Source organism: Eumetopias jubatus, unplaced genomic scaffold (assembly GCF_037043125.1).
Source record: "Eumetopias jubatus isolate StellerSeaLion01/CBP00866 unplaced genomic scaffold, mEumJub1_p1.0 scaffold_4, whole genome shotgun sequence".
NCBI classification, from domain to species: domain Eukaryota; kingdom Metazoa; phylum Chordata; class Mammalia; order Carnivora; family Otariidae; genus Eumetopias; species Eumetopias jubatus.
This window is the reverse complement of record NW_028274810.1, coordinates 76,785,930-76,804,204: the sequence shown is the minus strand read 5'-3', so window position 1 is coordinate 76,804,204 and position 18,275 is coordinate 76,785,930. Positions and strand designations below refer to the sequence as shown.

The following is an 18,275-nucleotide window of genomic DNA, read 5'->3' as shown; positions in this document are numbered from 1 at the left end:
TTTACTCCTCTCCCACAGGCTATTTTCCCACACAGTAGCCAGATTCACCTTTTTAGAATATACTGCATGTCACTGAATCTCAGACATCATTTTATACGCTACCAAAAAAGAGGGAATTCTGCCAATTATGCAAATACCATTGATTGTAAGATTTATTCTAGTTTTAGAGAGCCTAAAATGTGGAGGAAATATGCATCTCATAATAGCTGAAATACGGTAAATTGAATCATGTCACTCTTCTGCTCAGAACTGCCCAATGACTTCATATCCTATTCATAATAAAATTCTAAAGCTATTTATGGCTTATGAGGCCCTGCATGATCTGGTCCCGCCTCCCTGTTTCTCTGATAACATCTTTAAATAGAAATGACTTGAGATGATTATTTATTATGTTCCTTCCCACTAGAATGTGAGTTCCAAGGGAGCAAGGTTTTTTCTAACTTGTTCTCCACTATGTGTATAGCACTCAGAACAATGACAGGTACATAGTAGATACTCAACGAATTACTTTTTGAATGAATGCATTTCTTTAGTTAATAACAGAAGACTTGGTATCACAAAGAATTGAGTTCAAATCCTAGCTTCACCATTTTCCAGGCTTAGGACTTTGAGCAAGTTTGTTAGTCTCTCAGAGTGTCTGTTGCTATATCTACAAAATGGGAACAGTAACTACCTCACTGAGTGATTGTCAAGATTACACGAGATAATGTATACATAGGACATTGCCTCAAACTTAAAATACATTCAGTAAATGATAGCACCTGCTATTATTATTTTTAATTTTTCTTTTTAAAGATTCCATTTATTTATTTGAGAGAGAGAGAGGGAGTGAGTGAGAGAGCACGAGCTGGGGGGAGGGACAAAGGGAGAGGGAGAAGCAGACTCCCCTGCTGAATAGGGAGCCCAAAGTGGGACTCGATCCCAGGACCCTGGGATCACGACCTGAGCCAGAGGCAGACACATACCGACTGAACCACCCAGGCCTCCCAGGGAGAGGGAGTTTTAAGCAGACTCCACACAGCACAGAGCCCGATGTAGGGCTCACTCTCACGACCCCGAGATCACTACCTGAGCTGAAACCAAGAGTCGGACACTTAACTGACTGAGCCACCCAGGTGCCCCACTACTACTATTTTTTTTATAGGCTGCTTAAGGAACTCATTGTGTTTTTTTCCTTCTGCCTAGAGTTTTCTAAGTAGACAACAGAAAGCAAGACATTTTAGGCAAAGGGAACTGCATAATCAAAGGCACAGAGGAATGGAAATGTAATGATCATATGAGGAAATAGCAGATATGCTGGCATAGCTAGAAAGTGTATGGTACATAAGAAGCAGTGACTATGGAAAAGGAGAAGGGGAGGTTGAAGCACACCTATGAAAGGCTATGTCCCCGTCTCTTCACTTTACCTTCTGTTCTTGTTCCTCAACATGGGGTGTTAGAACTAGGAGCATCAGGATCATCTGGGAGCTTGTCTGAAATGCAGAATCTTCCACCTGCCAAATCAGAATTTCAATTTCAGTAAGATCCCCAGATGATTTGTGTGCATGTTGATATTTGAGAAGCTCTGCTCTAGATCTTTGTAAGCTTTCAAACAGAGGAACGAAGTGGTCATCTTTGTGTTTTAGAAAAGTTATTCTTGTGGCAGGATAGAAAATAAATTCAGAAGAGAAGAGAACAAAGCAGGAGAGTAGTAAGAGGCTCTTGGGCCTGTCCACATGGGTATGAAGAGGGCCTGGCCTAGGGGGGGCAGTCTCAGGATTGCAGAGGGAGTGTCGGCATAGCACGGGGACATGAGACGAACATTGGTTTAGGATGACTCTGTTGCTCACCCACTGACTAATCAGGGAAACTCACTTCCTGTCTCTGGGCTTCAGTTTCCCAATGGATGAGATGAAAAGGATGGTCGGCAAACTGCAAACTCAAGACTCAGCAAACTGTGACCCACAGGCTTAACTGAGCCCACATACCTGTTTTTCCATGGCCCATGAGAAATGGCTTAAAAAAAAAAAATCAAAAGAAGAACACTTCATGACACATGAAAATTCTATGAACTTCAGCTTTTAGTGTCCATACGTGAGACCTAGTCTCACCCTTTGATTTACTGATTATCTCCAGCTTCTTTCACTTACGAAGGTAGAGTTGAACAGCTATGACAGATCGTATAGCCTGATAGTTTCCATCTGGCCCTTTAAGGAAAAAATTTGCTAACCACTGGTTTAAATGATCCTAAAATGCCTTCCAGCAATGAAATACTATGATTCTGTTGTGTGAGTTACCTGAGCTGTAAAGCCCTATGGAAATGTAGTGAACTTTCTTCCTCCCCCAGGACTATGAATTGCAACTGATGACATACAAGGCCTTTGTGGAATCACAGCAGAAATCCCCTGGCAAGCGCCGTCGGATGCTTTCCTCCTCAGATGCCATCACGCAAGAGGTGAAACGGTGGGGAAAGGACACGCTGCTCTCTTCCCTTAAGGAAAGATTTGTTTGTCGGGCCCTGACAGTTTGATTTAGGGCTCACCTTTCTGTGGAGCATGTGATTTCATGAAAACTTCCTCTTATTTTCAACTATTTAAATACACTTTTCTGGCAGATAATTTATCTAAATTGTTTTTGTTGTTGTTGTTTGTTTTTTTGAACCACAGTTCATGGACTTAAGAACTCGCTACACAGCACTGGTAACCTTAACCACCCAGCATGTAAAATATATCAGTGACGCACTCCGGCGGCTGGAGGAGGAGGAGGTGAGGACGGCTGGGCCCTAAATCATTCTGAAAATAGAATTAAAAATCCCGTGTCTCATCTGTCAAAATTTAAAGTGCACACACAGCCACTTCTCCTTATTCACGGTGGTTGTGTTCTGTGACACTGCTATGCACACTGCACTAGGGAACGCTGGACTCTTGCGCTTCAGGGGAAATATACGATTAGGTTCCTCTAAGCCTCTGGTCAACTTTTCTGTCAACAAATAATACATAATCTTGTTATATTTAATATAACAACAATCTGTTGATTCAGGCCAAGAGCACTCTGACTCACACCTGAATGAAGTTAATTTAACATACATTTTCTCTGTAAGGCATGTCATAGCCTTATGCTTAGGAACATAAGACAGCAGTTCAGAACTATGGTTAGGTCCATTTTCAACGGTGAAATCACCAACAAAAATTGTGAAAAATATGGCACTAAATCGACTGTGGAAAGGACACTTGCTGGGGGGTGGGGGGATGCGTTGGCCTGGTGGTGGGTATTAAGGAGGGCAAGTTCTGCATGGAGCACTGAGTGTTATACGCAAACAATGAATCATGGAACACTACATCAAAAACTAATGATGTAATGTATGGTGATTAATGTAACATAATAATAATTTAAAAAAAGGGCACTTGTTAAGAGATGTGTAAGAGCTGAAACAAGAAGGTAGAGGGTCCCTTTGTTCTACTGCAGCTGGGAACATCGGACATATCTGGGAATGACTGCAAAAATGCCACCAGTATTGATTTGGGGCTTATAAATAAATTCTAGTGAGCAAACAAATTCACAAAAATGGAATTTGTGAATAATGGGGATTAATCCTATTATGTCCAGCAATCCCACCTTCAAGTATCTTCATTATAGAAATATTGTAAGTGTGAAGAAAGGAAACATGAGCAAAGATCCTTAATAAAACATAATTTGTTAAAGAGAAATATTGAAAACATACAAATCCCATACAACGGAATGCTATGAAACTATTAAAAACAATGAAATAGGTTTATTATATATTGTGTTCTTACAATAAAATAAGCTAGGGGCGCCTGGGTGGCTCAGTCGTTAAGCGCCTGCCTTTGGCTCAGGTCAAGATCCCAGGGTCCTGGAATCGAGCCCCGCATCGGGGTCCCTGCTCCACAGGAAGCCTGCTTCTCTCTCTCCCACCCCCCCTGCTTGTGTTCTCTCTCTGGCTGTCTCTCTCTGTCAAATAAATAAATAAAATCTTTAAAAATAAATAAAATAAGCTAGAGAAGATGTTAAGAATATCGAGGAAGAAAAATGCATTCACAGTGCTGTACTGTATTTATTGAAAAAAAACTCATGTGAGTGGAGCTGAGCAGTTCAAACCCCACTGTTCAAAGATTAGCGGTACACCAAATTTCTGGGGAAATAAGATTAAAGGGACATATATTATGCATTTCAGATTATTTGAATTTGTTGTAATAAGTATATTAATCTTTTTATAATTCTAAAAAACTTCTGTCTGCAAAAAAGTTTCTGCGAGTTCACCTACTTTTATAAAAGAAATGCTGTTGGAAACATTAACTCATACCAATTTTTGTCTATGTGAATTAGCAGAAAATTTTATATCAACAGCTACCTCACTTAGTCTCTGTAGATCTCACTCTCTTTACCTGTACATCTAAGAATCATGAAAATGTGATGGTATATGTAAAGGGTTTTTAAAAATCAGTAAATAAAAAAATAAATAAAAATAAATAATTATTGAACATCCTTCATATATTAAAAAAACATTTTTTTTTTTTTTAAGAAAGGTGCTAATCTAGATGTGATGAATTTAGCTACTGGTATCATACAGTTAGGTACCTGTGAACAATGCTCTAAGCTGGGTAAATTATATTTATCTTGGGGTTATTTTAGCTTCCTGTTGATTTAGATAACTTTCATGTCTTTGTTTTAGGAAATTAGAAGTCAAGCCAGTTTAATAAGACATTGACCAAGATACTGATTTTCTAATTCCTATTCTAGAAAGTTGTAGAAGAGGAAAAACAGGAGCATGTGGAGAAAGTTAAAGAACTTTTGGGCTGGGTGTCTACCCTGGCAAGGAACACACAAAGCAAAGCTACCTCATCCCAGACCAAAGAATCAACAGACATTGAAAAAGCTATTTTAGATCAGCAGGTGAGTAGAAGGTCCATCTGTCTCTTGTTGGATAGAATAATATGTAATAGCACATTAGGTGGGAATAAAACGAATCACTCCAGGAATGATTATCTCAACAAATGTTAACTCCCAGGACTTACAGAAACTTAAGAGGTCATCTTATTTGTACTTCTGCCTCCTTAATCATCTTTCTGTAGTTCATTAGTAATAGTAATCTGACCGAAGCTGAGTTTTTCCCTAGGATTTTTAACACGTTATTTCAAATAATTTTGATTCTTTAATTTCTTGGGTTCTGAAGCTATACTCTTTATTTCTATCCTGTAGGTTCTGACAGAGGAGCTGACAACCAAGAGGGAACAAGTTTCTGAGGCCATTAAAACTTCGCAGATCTTCTTGGCCAAGCATGGTCATAAGTGAGTATTAAATGAGAGTTTATGGCACATCTAGGGAACCGAATCTACCTGACTAAAACTTAGGGTCATGGTGAGATTTCAGGCTGTAGAGTTCAGGGCTGCAAGAGCCAGATTATGAAGAGCCTTGTAGATCATGCTGGAGAGTTTGCATTTTACCTTGTCGGCTATGGGGAGGGGTCTTATTCATGATTGGATTTTGTTGATGAAGGTTTCTAGAACAGTTTTACGGAGAAGAGATTGACATGGGGCCAGAGTGGAGGCCTGAGAGACCAATAAAGAGGCTGTTGTGATGATACAGGTGAGAAATGATGAGGGTGGAGAAGGGCAAAGGTTCAAAAGATACTAAGGATGATGAACTTACAGTGTTTGGTGACAAATGAAAATAGTGAGCTATAACCTCCAGGTTTCTGGCTTAGGCCCCTGAGTGTATGGTGATGTCACTAACCAAGATAGGGAATATAAAAGCAGGTACGGATTGAGGGGGAAGAAGGCAGCTTTGGTTTTAGACATTATGAACATGAAGAACCTAGGGGACATCAGAGTGGAAATACTTAGAATGTATTAAGAAGTACCTAATGCATTAATTTATGCCTTATATAGTTCCCCTAAAGTTGTCCAATGGGTAACTGTGTATGTAAATTTAGAATTAATGAGAGAAGTCTAAAGTGATGAAGATCTGAGTCATCAGCATAGTAGAAACCATAAGTGGACTAGCTTCCAAGGGTTCAAGGACTCCTCTGTGTTCCTCAGCCTGTAAAGGAAGCCTTACACAAGTAGAGGGAAAACTATGAGCGATACCTTAGAACCCAAGAGAGAACAGAATTCTAAAAAGAAGAAAATAGTCAGAAGTCAAGAAAGATTGAGACTGAGAAGTTTCTATTGAATTTGGCAAGTTGGAAGTTTTCGGTGACTGGTGAAAATTAAGTTATGATGTCAGATTGAGTATGATGGGCAGTGAGGAGCACATGAGGTGAGGAAGGTAGTGATAACAAAATTAGATGACTCTTTCAAGAAGCCTGGCCATAGGAAAGGACAGAAATAATACAGTAAATAATTAGAGTATATGATCAAGAAAGGTTGGTTTTGGGGCGCCTGGGTGGCTCAGTCAGTTGATTGTTCTGACTCTTGATCTCAGCTCAGGTCTTGATCTTAGGGTCATGAGTTCAAGCCCCTCATTAGGCTCTGTGCTGGGTGTGGAGTCCTCTTAAAAAAAAAAAGAAGAAGAAGAAGACTTGTTTTCTTAAAAGATCAGAGGGACTTAGCCATGTTTATGGACTGAATCTCAAGGACCAAAAGGAAAAAGAGATTGACTGAAGTAGTAGGAGAGAGGTCCTGGAAGATGCAGGAAAGGATAAAATTCATCAATGAGTGGAAAGTACAACCATAGACCAGAGCCAAGACAACTTTTCCTCTAAGGTTTGAGGACAAGGAGATTAGGAAAGGTGTGGATGGAGGTAAATATGCCAGGAGTGAAGCCAAAAGGTGAGAGAATTCATGCCCATTGGTCTGCATTTCCTCTTTGAAATAGGCAGAGATGTTTGCTGTGAGTTAGGGGAGCTGAGGGCAAGGGAATTAGAATTGATTAGAGCCTCTAAGAGATTTGTCAGGAAGCTGTGAGGTCTAGTAGAAGCTGGGAACCAGTAAGATCTCCACAGGGGACCCCCCCTCCCGAGACACACACACACACACACACACACACACACACACACACACACACACACACACACACACACACACACACACACACACACACACACGATATACTTCAACCTGCAGGCGGGAGCAGAGAAATCCTATGGTTCGATTGATAGGAGGCAGGAGTTTCATCAGATTAGCAAGGACAGAGTTCAAGGACAATAGGAGGGACCTGATTGAGATGATGGATTGTGGAGTGTGAACTCCAGAGAGAAGATACTGAAGATCCTAGGGAGGATTGATAGATTAAGGACAAATGGGGGAGTTAGGAAGGCTTGGGAAAGCTCAGTAAGCTGATGGGTAGTTACAATATGAATCACAGGATTCATTCTCAAGAACAATATAGAATGAGATAAGAAAGTTGTAAAATTCAGCAGATTCAAGATCATGGTTACCTCTAGGGAGAAAGGTAAAAAAGAATGGGGTTGGTTACAAATGTACATTGGACTTTGAATATATCTGTAATGTCTTATTTCTATGGAAAGGATCTAAAGTTGGGGCATTTGGCCAAAGATACAAAGGTAGTGATCCAAAGGGACACCTGCACCCCAGTGTTTATAGCAGCAATGTCCACAATAGCCAAACTGTGGAAAGAGCTCAAATGTCCATCAACAGATGAATGGATAAAGATGTGGTATATACATATATACAATGGAATAATATGCAGCCATCAAAAATTTGAAATCTTGCCATTTGCAGTGACATGGATGGAACTAGAGGGTATCATGCTAAGCGAAATAAGTCAATCAGAGGAAGACAATTAGCATATGATCTCACTGATATGTGGAATTTAAGAAACAAGGCAGAGGATCATAGGGGAAGAGGGGAAAAAATGAAACAAGATGAAACCAGAGAGGGAGGCAAACCATAAGAGACTCTTAATCATAGGAAACAAACTGAGGGCTACTGGATGGGAGGGGGGTGGGGGGATGGGGTAACTGGGTGATGGATATTGGGGAGGGTATGTGTTGTAATGAGCGCTGTGTATTATATGAGACAGATGAATCACAGACCTGTATCCCTGAAACAAATAATACATTATATGTTCATAAAAAATAAATAAAAAATAAATGAAGTTGGGGCAGTTGGGTGGATCAGTCAGTTGAGGGTCCAACTCTTGGTTTCGGCTCAGATCATAATCTCAGGGTCATGAAATAGAGCCCTATGTTGGGCTCCATGCTTAGCAGGGAGTCTGCTTGAGATTCTCTCTCTCCTTCTCCCTCTGTCTCCCCCCCCCCCCCCCGCGCTCACACTCTCTCTCTCTCTCTCTCTCTCTCTCTCAAATAAATCTTTAAAAAAAAAAGAAAAGGATCTAGGGGTGCTTGGGTGGCTCAGTTGGTTAAGTGTCTGCCTTTGGCTCAGGTCATGATCCCGGGGTCCTGGGATTGAGCCTCACATTAGGCTCCTTACTTTTCGTGAAGTCTGCTTCTCCCTTTCCCTCTGCCCTTCCCTCCCCCCCGCTCATGCTCTCTCTCTGTCTCACATAAATAAAATTAAAAAAAAAAAGGATCTAAAGTAAATCTGGTACAGTGTCAAAATTTGGTAAAGCTGGATAGTTGGGTAGTAGGTAAATGAGAGTTCATTTATTTTTCTCTTTTGTCTGTTTAGAATATTTTATTTTGAAAAGAGAAGTAGTATAAGAGTAAGGAAACACAACTGGAAAGGTAGGGTTATAATCAGAAGTTACTATGAGACAGTAGATTCTTGAAGTTTAGAAGTTCAGAGGTAGAATAATTTTAGATGATGGCAGGATCTGAGTTTGCCGTGTGTGGGTGCAGTTCAAGTGGAGTAGAGGCCGTTTGGATCAGAGCCGTTTGTTGAGAAGGTTGCAGGACTAGAGCATAGGCTTAGACAGTTGGTGACATGAACATTGACATCACCAAGAATCATGACTTGAGTTGAGACAGACACAGGAATATCAGCCAGAAGCGAGAGTGTTCAGTGAATGTAGAAGAGTGACCAGATGGTCCATAGTTAACAGTGACAAAGAATACCATCCAAGATGGAGAAGTCATGATTTTGAAGCAATAGAGGAGACTGGAGAAAGGTTTTTCTCTAAAAGAGCTTCAATGTTTCATCTTCCAGGCTCTCAGAGAAAGAGAAGGAACAAATATCTGAGCAGTTGAATGCCCTGAATAAGGCTTACCATGACCTTTGTGATGGTTCAGCAAACCAGCTTCAGCAACTTCAGAGCCAGTTGGCCCAGCAAACAGAACAAAAGGTACTTTTAGTTTCTTTCTCCAAATGGGAAGGGTACCTTTCAAATGGTATGAAAGCAGCTTTGCTGTTTGAGAATCATGTTCACTAGCTTTCCATGACCAATGTGACTTAATTTTTAACCACACCATAGCAGCCATTTGTCTTGTGTTTCTTTATTGGGGTTCCATGATGTATTGGTCAGTCAAGAATACTAGAAGGCACTCATGGCCAACCCTGTAGACCCTGGTTCACCATTTCTGTTGCCTGCCATTTTGTGGCAGACCACAATTGAGAACATAAATCCTATATTGTATCTGATCACAGGGCAGCAAGATTACTCCTTCACGGCATTGTCACTCAAAAGTTGATAGCCAAAAGTTCTGAATAGTGGGAAGAAAAAGCCGGGTCCTCTTCCCCCATACTTCTTTTCGTATCTACTAAATAATGAGAAATGTTCATTTCCAAGCCAACTGGTAGATTAGCTGTACTGACTGAGACGCTGGTTCCCCTTACCCATAGTCATCCCATCATGTGACATCTTTACCAATTCCCACTCATGTTCATTTCCTGGACCATATGAAAATTATCAAGTTCCTCCTGGTTGTCCTGAGTTCTTCCTGGATACCTGTGTGTATATGTAAACTTACCATATTATATACATGTGTCTTTGGGATATATATGTGTGTTTGCCTGCTTATTTCCTATGTTGTGAAGCAATGGCCAACATATGTGGGACAGGTCAAAATTTAAGGTCATGTGGTTATCAAATTTGGTCTAGATGATGCTCAAAATGACATTCAGACAAAACATGCTTTGACTCTGGTCCTTGGATATGAAATTGGTGCTTCGGGAGCTAGAGTTGTAAAGACCACAAGACAGAACCAGCTATGATTTATTTGCAAGTAGATTTCCAAAAAGAATGTGCTGGTTTAGCATTCTCTATGTAAGGTAGCCCACTTTTAATGGCTTATTGCTTCACCATAAAGGGAGTATGTGAAAAGTTTTAACAATTGCTTGCTGAGAACACCCAGTTCTCATTTTGAAAGGTTAAAAAGGGGGAGAAAAAAAAGAAAGCCAAGCTGCCAAGCACCACTACATTGAGCATGATGTGTCCCCTGTTACTGTTCGTGTGTTTCATGTGAAGTATTGTTCTGATTAACTGACATCCTTGCTTACAAGTTTCACTAACCCTTTGGAGTTTAAGCACAAATGCACAAAAGGGAAAAGAGGACGACCTGTTTGGGGTTCTTTTTTGCAAAAAAACAAACAGTCGCATGCTGGACGCTAACCCCAAGCTTACACTGTGTGTGCGATGCGGCTGAGCTGCTCCGTAAGGCTCTCTCTCTATCTGCCCAAGGCGTGCTGCGACTCTGGTAAGTAGAAGCCTTTTATGTTTCCCTTCCTCCTCTCCCTCTGCCTTGCTCTGCTTGTTTAGGTCAGAATGCCCATGTTTGGTGGGACTGAACTGGATTTCTCTGGATTATTTCCCAGCTCAGTGCTTCCTGCCTGTCCTTCAATTAAGAGACTACTGGAAGGAACAGCATGTAGTCTTTTCTCTTTGTCTAGCAACTGGCCAGACTCCAGGTCTTTCTTCAATATCAGCATCTTTGAGACTTGAGGAATCTCAGAGAAGAAATTAGAAGTTTTCAAAAGAATCTTTTCCTCTGTCATCTTGTCTGCTTCTGAACCGTCTTGACATGGATGTTGTAAAAGGGATTATTCATATATCTCAGAGTCCTATACCAGTGTGATTTTCCCTTCAGTCTCTGTTGAACAGATACCTGGTAGATTCGCATAACATATATTTGCTTTATACAAGTTGAACTACTTTCTAGGTCAGAACACAGGAGGGAGGTAGGGAACAACACATAATATTTTAAGTAGTGTGGAGAATTCTTTTATGCCATTATTTGAACAAATACAGTGAGATAGGGATGTGAACCCATGAGTTCCCACATTTGCCCTCCATTCTTTGTCTCTTAAAGCGTGCAACTAATTGAATTTGAAATCCTCGATGTATGTCTTTAAAATCTAGGGGCAGCAAGCAGCTTAAGGATTTTAAATATTTCCTTACTATTTACCAGTTTATTTATTAATTCAGCAGATGTTTATTGAACCGCTAGAACTGTTCCTAGATGCTGAATGGGTAAAGTACCTGCTGTTAAAGAGCTCACTCTGAGACAGAATGAAATGCATTATTTAGGAGGCAGGGAAGTGATTGGCAGTTGCTACAACAACACGCTCCATGGATAAGTTCAAGAGTTAAATAAGGATCCCCCCAAAGAGGGACAGACAAAATGATCTATAGAAAATAATGAACGTGAACAAAAAGAGGTAGAAACTTGAGAGTAATGAAAGTGTTTTAAGTGGCAAAACACTTGAATGAGTTAATTTCTGAATACCATCATTCTGTGATAAAAGGCTTCAAAATAGGAATTCTACTAGGAGCTGTTTTTAGGTCTTTATGCAAGGGTAACTTTGGCAGTGTATAAGATTTGCCTTATTTCCTGGACTTAGGACCTAACTCCTGTGTATGATGCAGCTCTACCGATCTATCCTTCATGTTCTTCTGGATCTGATGGGGAGGCAGTGTAATAAGACTTAGAGTCAGACCTTGATTTGATTCTGGAACTCACTTATTTTGTGACCTTGGATGAGTTATAACCTTGCTGTGCCTCATTTTCTCATCTGCCAACTGAAGATTAAAATAATTGCTTTCATAGGATCATTGTGAGGATTAAATATCGGCACTCAGTACATGTATTAAGTGCCCCACAAATGATAGCTGTAAGCATGGTGTTTGTACTCTCCGTTATAGCCTGGACCAGAAGAAAAGTGGCTAGTGGTCCCGGAGGCAAAGGTCCCCAGTCTGTTCCTTCCTTAACTTGCTACTTCCAGTTCCCGGGAGTGATTTAACTCAGGGCCACTGCCTTGGGAGGCGCTAACAGTGGCCACTGACCATGCCTGCGCCAACTGTAAAACAGCTGCTTGAGTACTACACACTGGGCTGTTTCCGGAGATGCATACCTGTTGTGTGGCTACTGGCCTACTTGAATCTTTCTTCTAATCCTGTGAACTGTTCCTGCTGAACTTACTAGCACGGAAGTACTCTTTCAAGAGTCTTCTGCATGGGTTGCAACATTGAAGAGTTGCTATATAGAGTTGACTTCTCACTTCTGGGGAATGGTATATTTCTAGAAGAACCTTTGTGGTGATTTAGTCTTAGAAATAGTTGACCTTTCACTTTCACTGCTCGCTACTTTGTAGAGCTTGTCACTAAGATATGCTTAATGCTACCATCCGTCAAGTTCATCTGTGAACTTCTGCCATGTTCAACATTCTGCAGTTTAGACAAATTCTTTCTTAGTATTAATGCTGCCAGGCTTTAGAGTGTTTCTTACACACTGGGGCTCATCCCAGGCTGGGTTTTTCTTGTGGCCAGAATTTGATATACTATATATAGTTCTTTGAATGAATCCTTTCAATATCTGGGCTTCTCTGATTCAGTTTTCTTTTTCATTTTTTTTAGGGTTGCAGAGCAGTTGCTGGGGTGATTGACCTAGGCACAGTGGAGATATTTCCCATCTTCAGAGCCATGCAAAGGGGCCTCATTGACCAGGACACAGGCTTTGTGCTCCTGGAATCCCAGGTTATCATGTCTGGCCTCATTGCCCCTGAGACCAGTGAAGAGCTCTCTCTGGAGGAAGGTCTAGCCAGAAACCTCATTAATCCCCAGATGTACCGGCAGTTTCGAGAGCTACAGGATGCCCTGTCCTTAATAAACAGCCTTCCTGAGAGCAAAGGCCTTCTTTCTGTGGTGGAAGCAATTGAAAAGAAAATAATCAGTGAGAGAGTTGGACTGAAAGTCTTAGAAGTTCATCTGGCAACTGGAGGTTTCAGTCTCCCCCCTAATAAAAGCTGCATCAACCTAGAGGAGGCTTTTCACCAAGGCCTCATTTCTGCAAGGCTTCACTCAGTGTTAGAGTCTTACCTGAAATCATCCAAGAATTTGATAGACCCCAACACAGCTGAGAAAGTCAGTTTGCTGGATCTGATGAAGAGATGTGTTGTCCACCAGGACTCGGGGTTGAAACTGCTGCCTGTCAAGCAATTGGCAGGGGGTATGGTGAGCTTGAAGTCAGGCCGGAAGGTTAGCATTTTCCGTGCAGTTCAGGAAGGCCTAATAGACAGACAGGTCACTGTCCGGCTCCTGGAAGCTCAGCTTTTTGCTGGTGGCATAGTGGATCCAAGAACAGGACATAGGCTTACTGTGGAAGAGGCTGTAAGACATAATTTAATTGACCAAGATATGGCCTGTGCTATTCTCATAAGGCAGCTTCAGACAGGAGGCATCATAGACACCGTCACTGGACATAGGCTGACAATAGATGAAGCAGTGAACAATGATCTAGTAGCTCCTAAGATTGCCCTTGTGATTCTGGAGTCCCTTTGGTCATTCATGGGCTTGCTGTGGCCTGAATCTGGAGAAATCCTCCCAATCACAGATGCCCTGGAACAAAGTATTGTGTCTACTGAACTAGCTCATAAAATACTTAGTGGCCGACAGCACATTAAAGCTCTGTTTCTACCAGCAAGCACAGAGGTTTGGTCCTGGAAAAAAGCAGTAGAAGAAGGTATGTTGGATAAAGATCTTGTCAATAACTTAAAATCAATTTGCATACCTGATGTGATGCCCCACATGCAACTGGCAGATTCTTCAGAACAATGCAAATTGAACATTAATCCTGGAGCAGTAGGTCTGCCACGGAGCCAGAGCCAAACTGAGGGCATAGTAAGCCCTAGTGAGAAGCTCTTGTTTCAGCTGATGACTCACAGCTATATCAATGTGCGGGATGGACAGAGGCTGCTCCTTTTAGACAGCGAGCTGATGGAGACACTGACAGCAAGAGGTGAATATCAAGCAAGCCCTCCAGAAGTGTTTGAAGTTGGGCATCAGAGACTAGAAACTCCCGAGGAATTACAAGAATCAGTGAATGTCAAAACCACAGAAACTTTCTGTGATGGGCTGAATGTGAGGCCATGTGAGTTCCAGCTTTCTTTTCAGAATGAAGAATATCCTAATCGGGCAGATTGCACTGAAGCAAAAGGCAAAATGACCACTGTAGAAATTGAAGCTTCCACTATGGAGAACCTTGAGAGAGACCTGTTTGTGGGGGAACAAAAAGTGAGAGATCCAAATGTTGATACTTTGATGGTCCCAGATAAAGGCAAATCAGAGTTAAAAGGGCAGTTGCTAGGCACCAAAAAGGAAGAACTAACAGGAATGTCTACCAGAGAAAATGTTAGCAGGGGATTTCTCCTTATGGTACCCACTGAGGAAGCTGAGGATGTGACCTTGGTGGCAAGCAAAGATCCTTTTCCTGTTGAGACACTGAGGGAAGAATGGCAGACTCCCGGAAAGACTTCTTCTCCATGTCAGACAGCACGAGCAAACACATTTGAAATTGAAATTCCAGGTGAAACTGGAAGGCCACTCATAAAACCCCAAAGCAAAAAGTCACAATTTCAGGTAAAGAATACTCTAGATTTAGAATCAGAACTAAAGTCTGAAAATGACATGAATATTCATACTCTAGACAAAAAGAAAAGCTTAAATAAAACATTTTCAGATAGGGATGACCATAAACAAAATCCAGAAGGACACAACACTGTAGGCGGTAGTGTGATGACCTTAGAAAAGACAGATGTGGAAGACAGTGGTCATGAAACCTCCCTGTCATACAGTCATCCTTCAGAATTGTTCCAAGAAGCTACCTTAAATACATTATCTGCACAATTACTAGATGGTGGTATCATTCACGAGCAAACAGGTCAGAAGCTCTTACTAAATGAAGCAATAGCCCGAGGTATTGTGCCCAGTCACACTGCTGTGAAACTTATGGGAAAACTGAACATGTTTCGGGGCTTCTTTGACTCTCAGACCTGCGAGTCCTTGACCACTGAAGAGGTCATTGATGAAGGTCTGATGGATGAGAAATTATTACATAATGTCCTCATGGCAGACAAAGCTATAAGTGGCGTCTTAGACCCCCGTACCCACACACTCTGCTCTGTGAAGGAAGCAGTTACAGTTGGACTTCTTGACACACAAACAGTCTCCAGAATTTTAGAGGGGCAGGTGGTGACTGGTGGAATTGTTGACCTGAAACGAGGCAAAAAGGTTTCGGTAACTCTGGCCTCAAATCTTGGCTTGGTGGACAGTGCTGACCAGACAGAACTTATAAATCTGGAGAAAGCCTCCAAAGGCAGAGATGCTGAGAAAACAGTTAGGGAGAGATTTATTAGCCTACAAATGGAAACAACTGGAATTATGGACCCCGATAGCAGAGCTACTTTAACAATCATGCAGTCCATTGACAGAGGACTTCTGGAGAGAGAGGAGGCTGTTCGGTTGTTGACTAAGCAGGTGGTAGATGGAGGTATCATTCACCATATATCTGGAATGAGACTTTCTGTTGATAATGCCTTTGAACATGGCATCATTGATGAAGATTTAGCCAAGCAGCTCAGAAAGGTTGAGAACTTAAGCCTCTGTCAGTTTTTCCACCCTGAAACCAAGGACACTGTTTCCCTTCCTGAAGCCATAAAATTAGATCTTATTACCCCAGACTTGAAAAGGGAAATCCAAGAAATGCAGGCTTTGACTGGAAGCTTTGTGGATCTCATTTCTGGCCAGAAATTGACCTTGGCAGAAGCTGAAAAAGAAGGACTGTTAACTACTAATAAAGCAATATTGTCTTCAGGAATGATGCATGGGATTATAGATCCTGAAAGTTACAGAATTGTTCCTTATTCAGAATTAGTAAAGAAATGTAAGATTGATATTGAATCTGGACAGAGATATTTAGAAGTAATTCCCTTCTCAGACATTAAAGACGAAGCAAGTGACAAAGTGCTTACATTATCCCAAGCAACTCAACTTGGAAAATTGGACTTTATATCTACACTGAAGGTTCTGGAAGCTCAGGCAAATAACGGGGGAATCATAGATACTGCCACAGGGAAAAGACTGACTTTGGCATCAGCTTTGGAACAGAAATTAGTAGATGAAAACATGGTAAGAATTATTGCAACTCATCAGGTATTAAATGGAGGAATTGTTGACATATTTAATGATCAGAGAGTGACTCTAAAGGAAGCTGTTGAGAAAGGATTTATCAGCCCTGAACTGGCAGCTATGATCCAGATAGATACTTTAGAGTCCTGCGATCACGGGGCTCAGATTGAAAAGCAAGATGGGATTGAAGTATGTGAAATAGAGAAGGAATTTCTAAGAAAGGAAATGTTACTTGCTTGTAATCGGACAGCTGGAATGAGTTATGGTAAAGGAGCAAGTGAGAAATTATTTGAGATTGGAAGTCAGTCTGCACAAGGAATGGTTAAAACAAGAGTTTCTGATGGGGGGCAGGCCAAAAAGAGCAGGGAAATTTCATTAAAAGAACTGGAATACAAGGATCAAGATAAAAGGAGAACTTCTCCAGAGGCTGAAGAATCTGTCAGCATCATCATTCCTGGTGATCATAAAGATACATCGTTGGGCCAAGGTTCAGTGACACTCTCTCACTCAGAAAGTCATGATTTTAAACTCAAAGAGGCGACTAGGGATGACTTGGAAAAAAACACAAACGAAGAGCAGGAAAACATAGAGGCACAAATGGAAATTACTTCTCATACGAAACAGTCTATATCAGGTCCAGATCCTAAAGAAATAAGAGAAAGCCAAGGAAGAATTATTTCAGAAGTGCAAGAATCAGATTATGAAACTTCAGGCAAATTGCTGAGTGAGCAGGTTATGCAGAAACCAATGAATACCAGGGAGAAAAGGAAGAGGGAGAAGAGGGAGGTGATTATAGAAGAAAGTGTCAAAACACACAAACCAGTTCTTTCTGAAGAAAAGTTGAATCAAGAAACCACCATTGGAGCTGACCAGGGATCCAATGTAGAGAGTCCACCTGTGGAAATAACCATAAATGAAAAGGGAGAAGAAGCTGGTAGAGAACTGGGATTTTCTATTATTTGTAAAGCTGAAAACTCTTCCCCAATGATACCCAGAGGAATTTCTGTAAATCAGGATGTTTTAACATTCTTCAAACCTAATCAGGTCTGTGAAGGAGAAGTAAAAAATTTAAGCCTCTCTACTTTAAAACTGGAAGAAAATTTATCTCAACTTACTAGTGGGGCCCAGAGTGAACCATTCTCTTCTATAACGCCAAAACCTGAAGGATTATACTACCAGGAATCAGTTGGAAAGGCCCAAGTTGCAGGCAGATCCCAAATTTCTGAATCAAACAAACCTTTCCAAGGAACCATCAGACCAGAGACCAACTCTTGTCAAGATTCCTGTGTTACTTTTAAGACCGAAGAAACCAAAGATCTGATTTGCTCATCTAATGAATATAAAGAAAGATCATACCAGGAAATACCTTTTGACTCAACAAGAATTCTTAAATTAGAAGAAACTACAGTTTCTACAGTAGACCCAAAAGAAGTCAGTTATCTGGAATTCTCAGACAGAAAGGACTTTCATCATCAGGACAGCAGAAGTGATAGTGGAATTCTCGCATCTAAAATAACAACTCAGGAAATGACTGGAGAGACATTTCTAGAAATGTCAAACCCTATAGTTACAGGTGTAGAAGCAGCATCTTCTGAAGGCATGGTGACTCAGGATGTTCCCAGAGTCTTAGCGTCCCTTCTTCCAGAGAAACTGTTCAAAGATGGGTCTCAAAAAGAGAGGGCAGAACAACAGGATGCCACCGTTAGTCCCCCTATTCCAGAGACCAGTGAAGAAAAGCCAGTGCCGCTCATATACCCGACAGTGAAGGCAGATGAGAAGACACCACAGGAAAAGCTCAGAGAAAGTCCTGGTGGTGAACAGATTCCCTTCATGACTACAGCTGGGGGACGGGGAAATGAAGGTGTAAACCCAGAGCCCTCCAGAACAACTAAAGTAAGTTTCCCCATGGTGTGTCTGTATGTATATTTTAGATGTACCTAGTTTAATGCTAAAACTCTTGACTGGATACTGAATTTATGTATGTACAGTGTGTGCATACATACAGTTTCAGGGGACTA

The 18,275-nt window shown here is 41.2% G+C and overlaps 1 protein-coding gene across 10 annotated transcripts in view; it reads left to right on the top strand.

Moving 5' to 3' along the window:
* The window catches only part of MACF1 (microtubule actin crosslinking factor 1), a 229,394-nt gene that overhangs the window by 93,062 nt on the left and 118,057 nt on the right, over positions 1-18,275 (top strand). For 6 of the 10 annotated variants that reach the window (XM_088022487.1, XM_088022489.1, XM_088022488.1 and 3 more), the window contains exons 31-36: positions 2,327-2,434; positions 2,646-2,744; positions 4,738-4,890; positions 5,197-5,285; positions 9,066-9,201; positions 12,709-18,150. In XM_088022487.1, coding sequence (XP_087878613.1) covers positions 2,327-2,434; positions 2,646-2,744; positions 4,738-4,890; positions 5,197-5,285; positions 9,066-9,201; positions 12,709-18,150 — 6,027 coding nt within the window. The remainder of the gene's footprint in view (positions 1-2,326; positions 2,435-2,645; positions 2,745-4,737; positions 4,891-5,196; positions 5,286-9,065; positions 9,202-12,708; positions 18,151-18,275) is intronic. The other 4 variants (XM_088022490.1, XM_088022493.1, XM_088022491.1 and 1 more) reach the window with 1 other exon arrangement.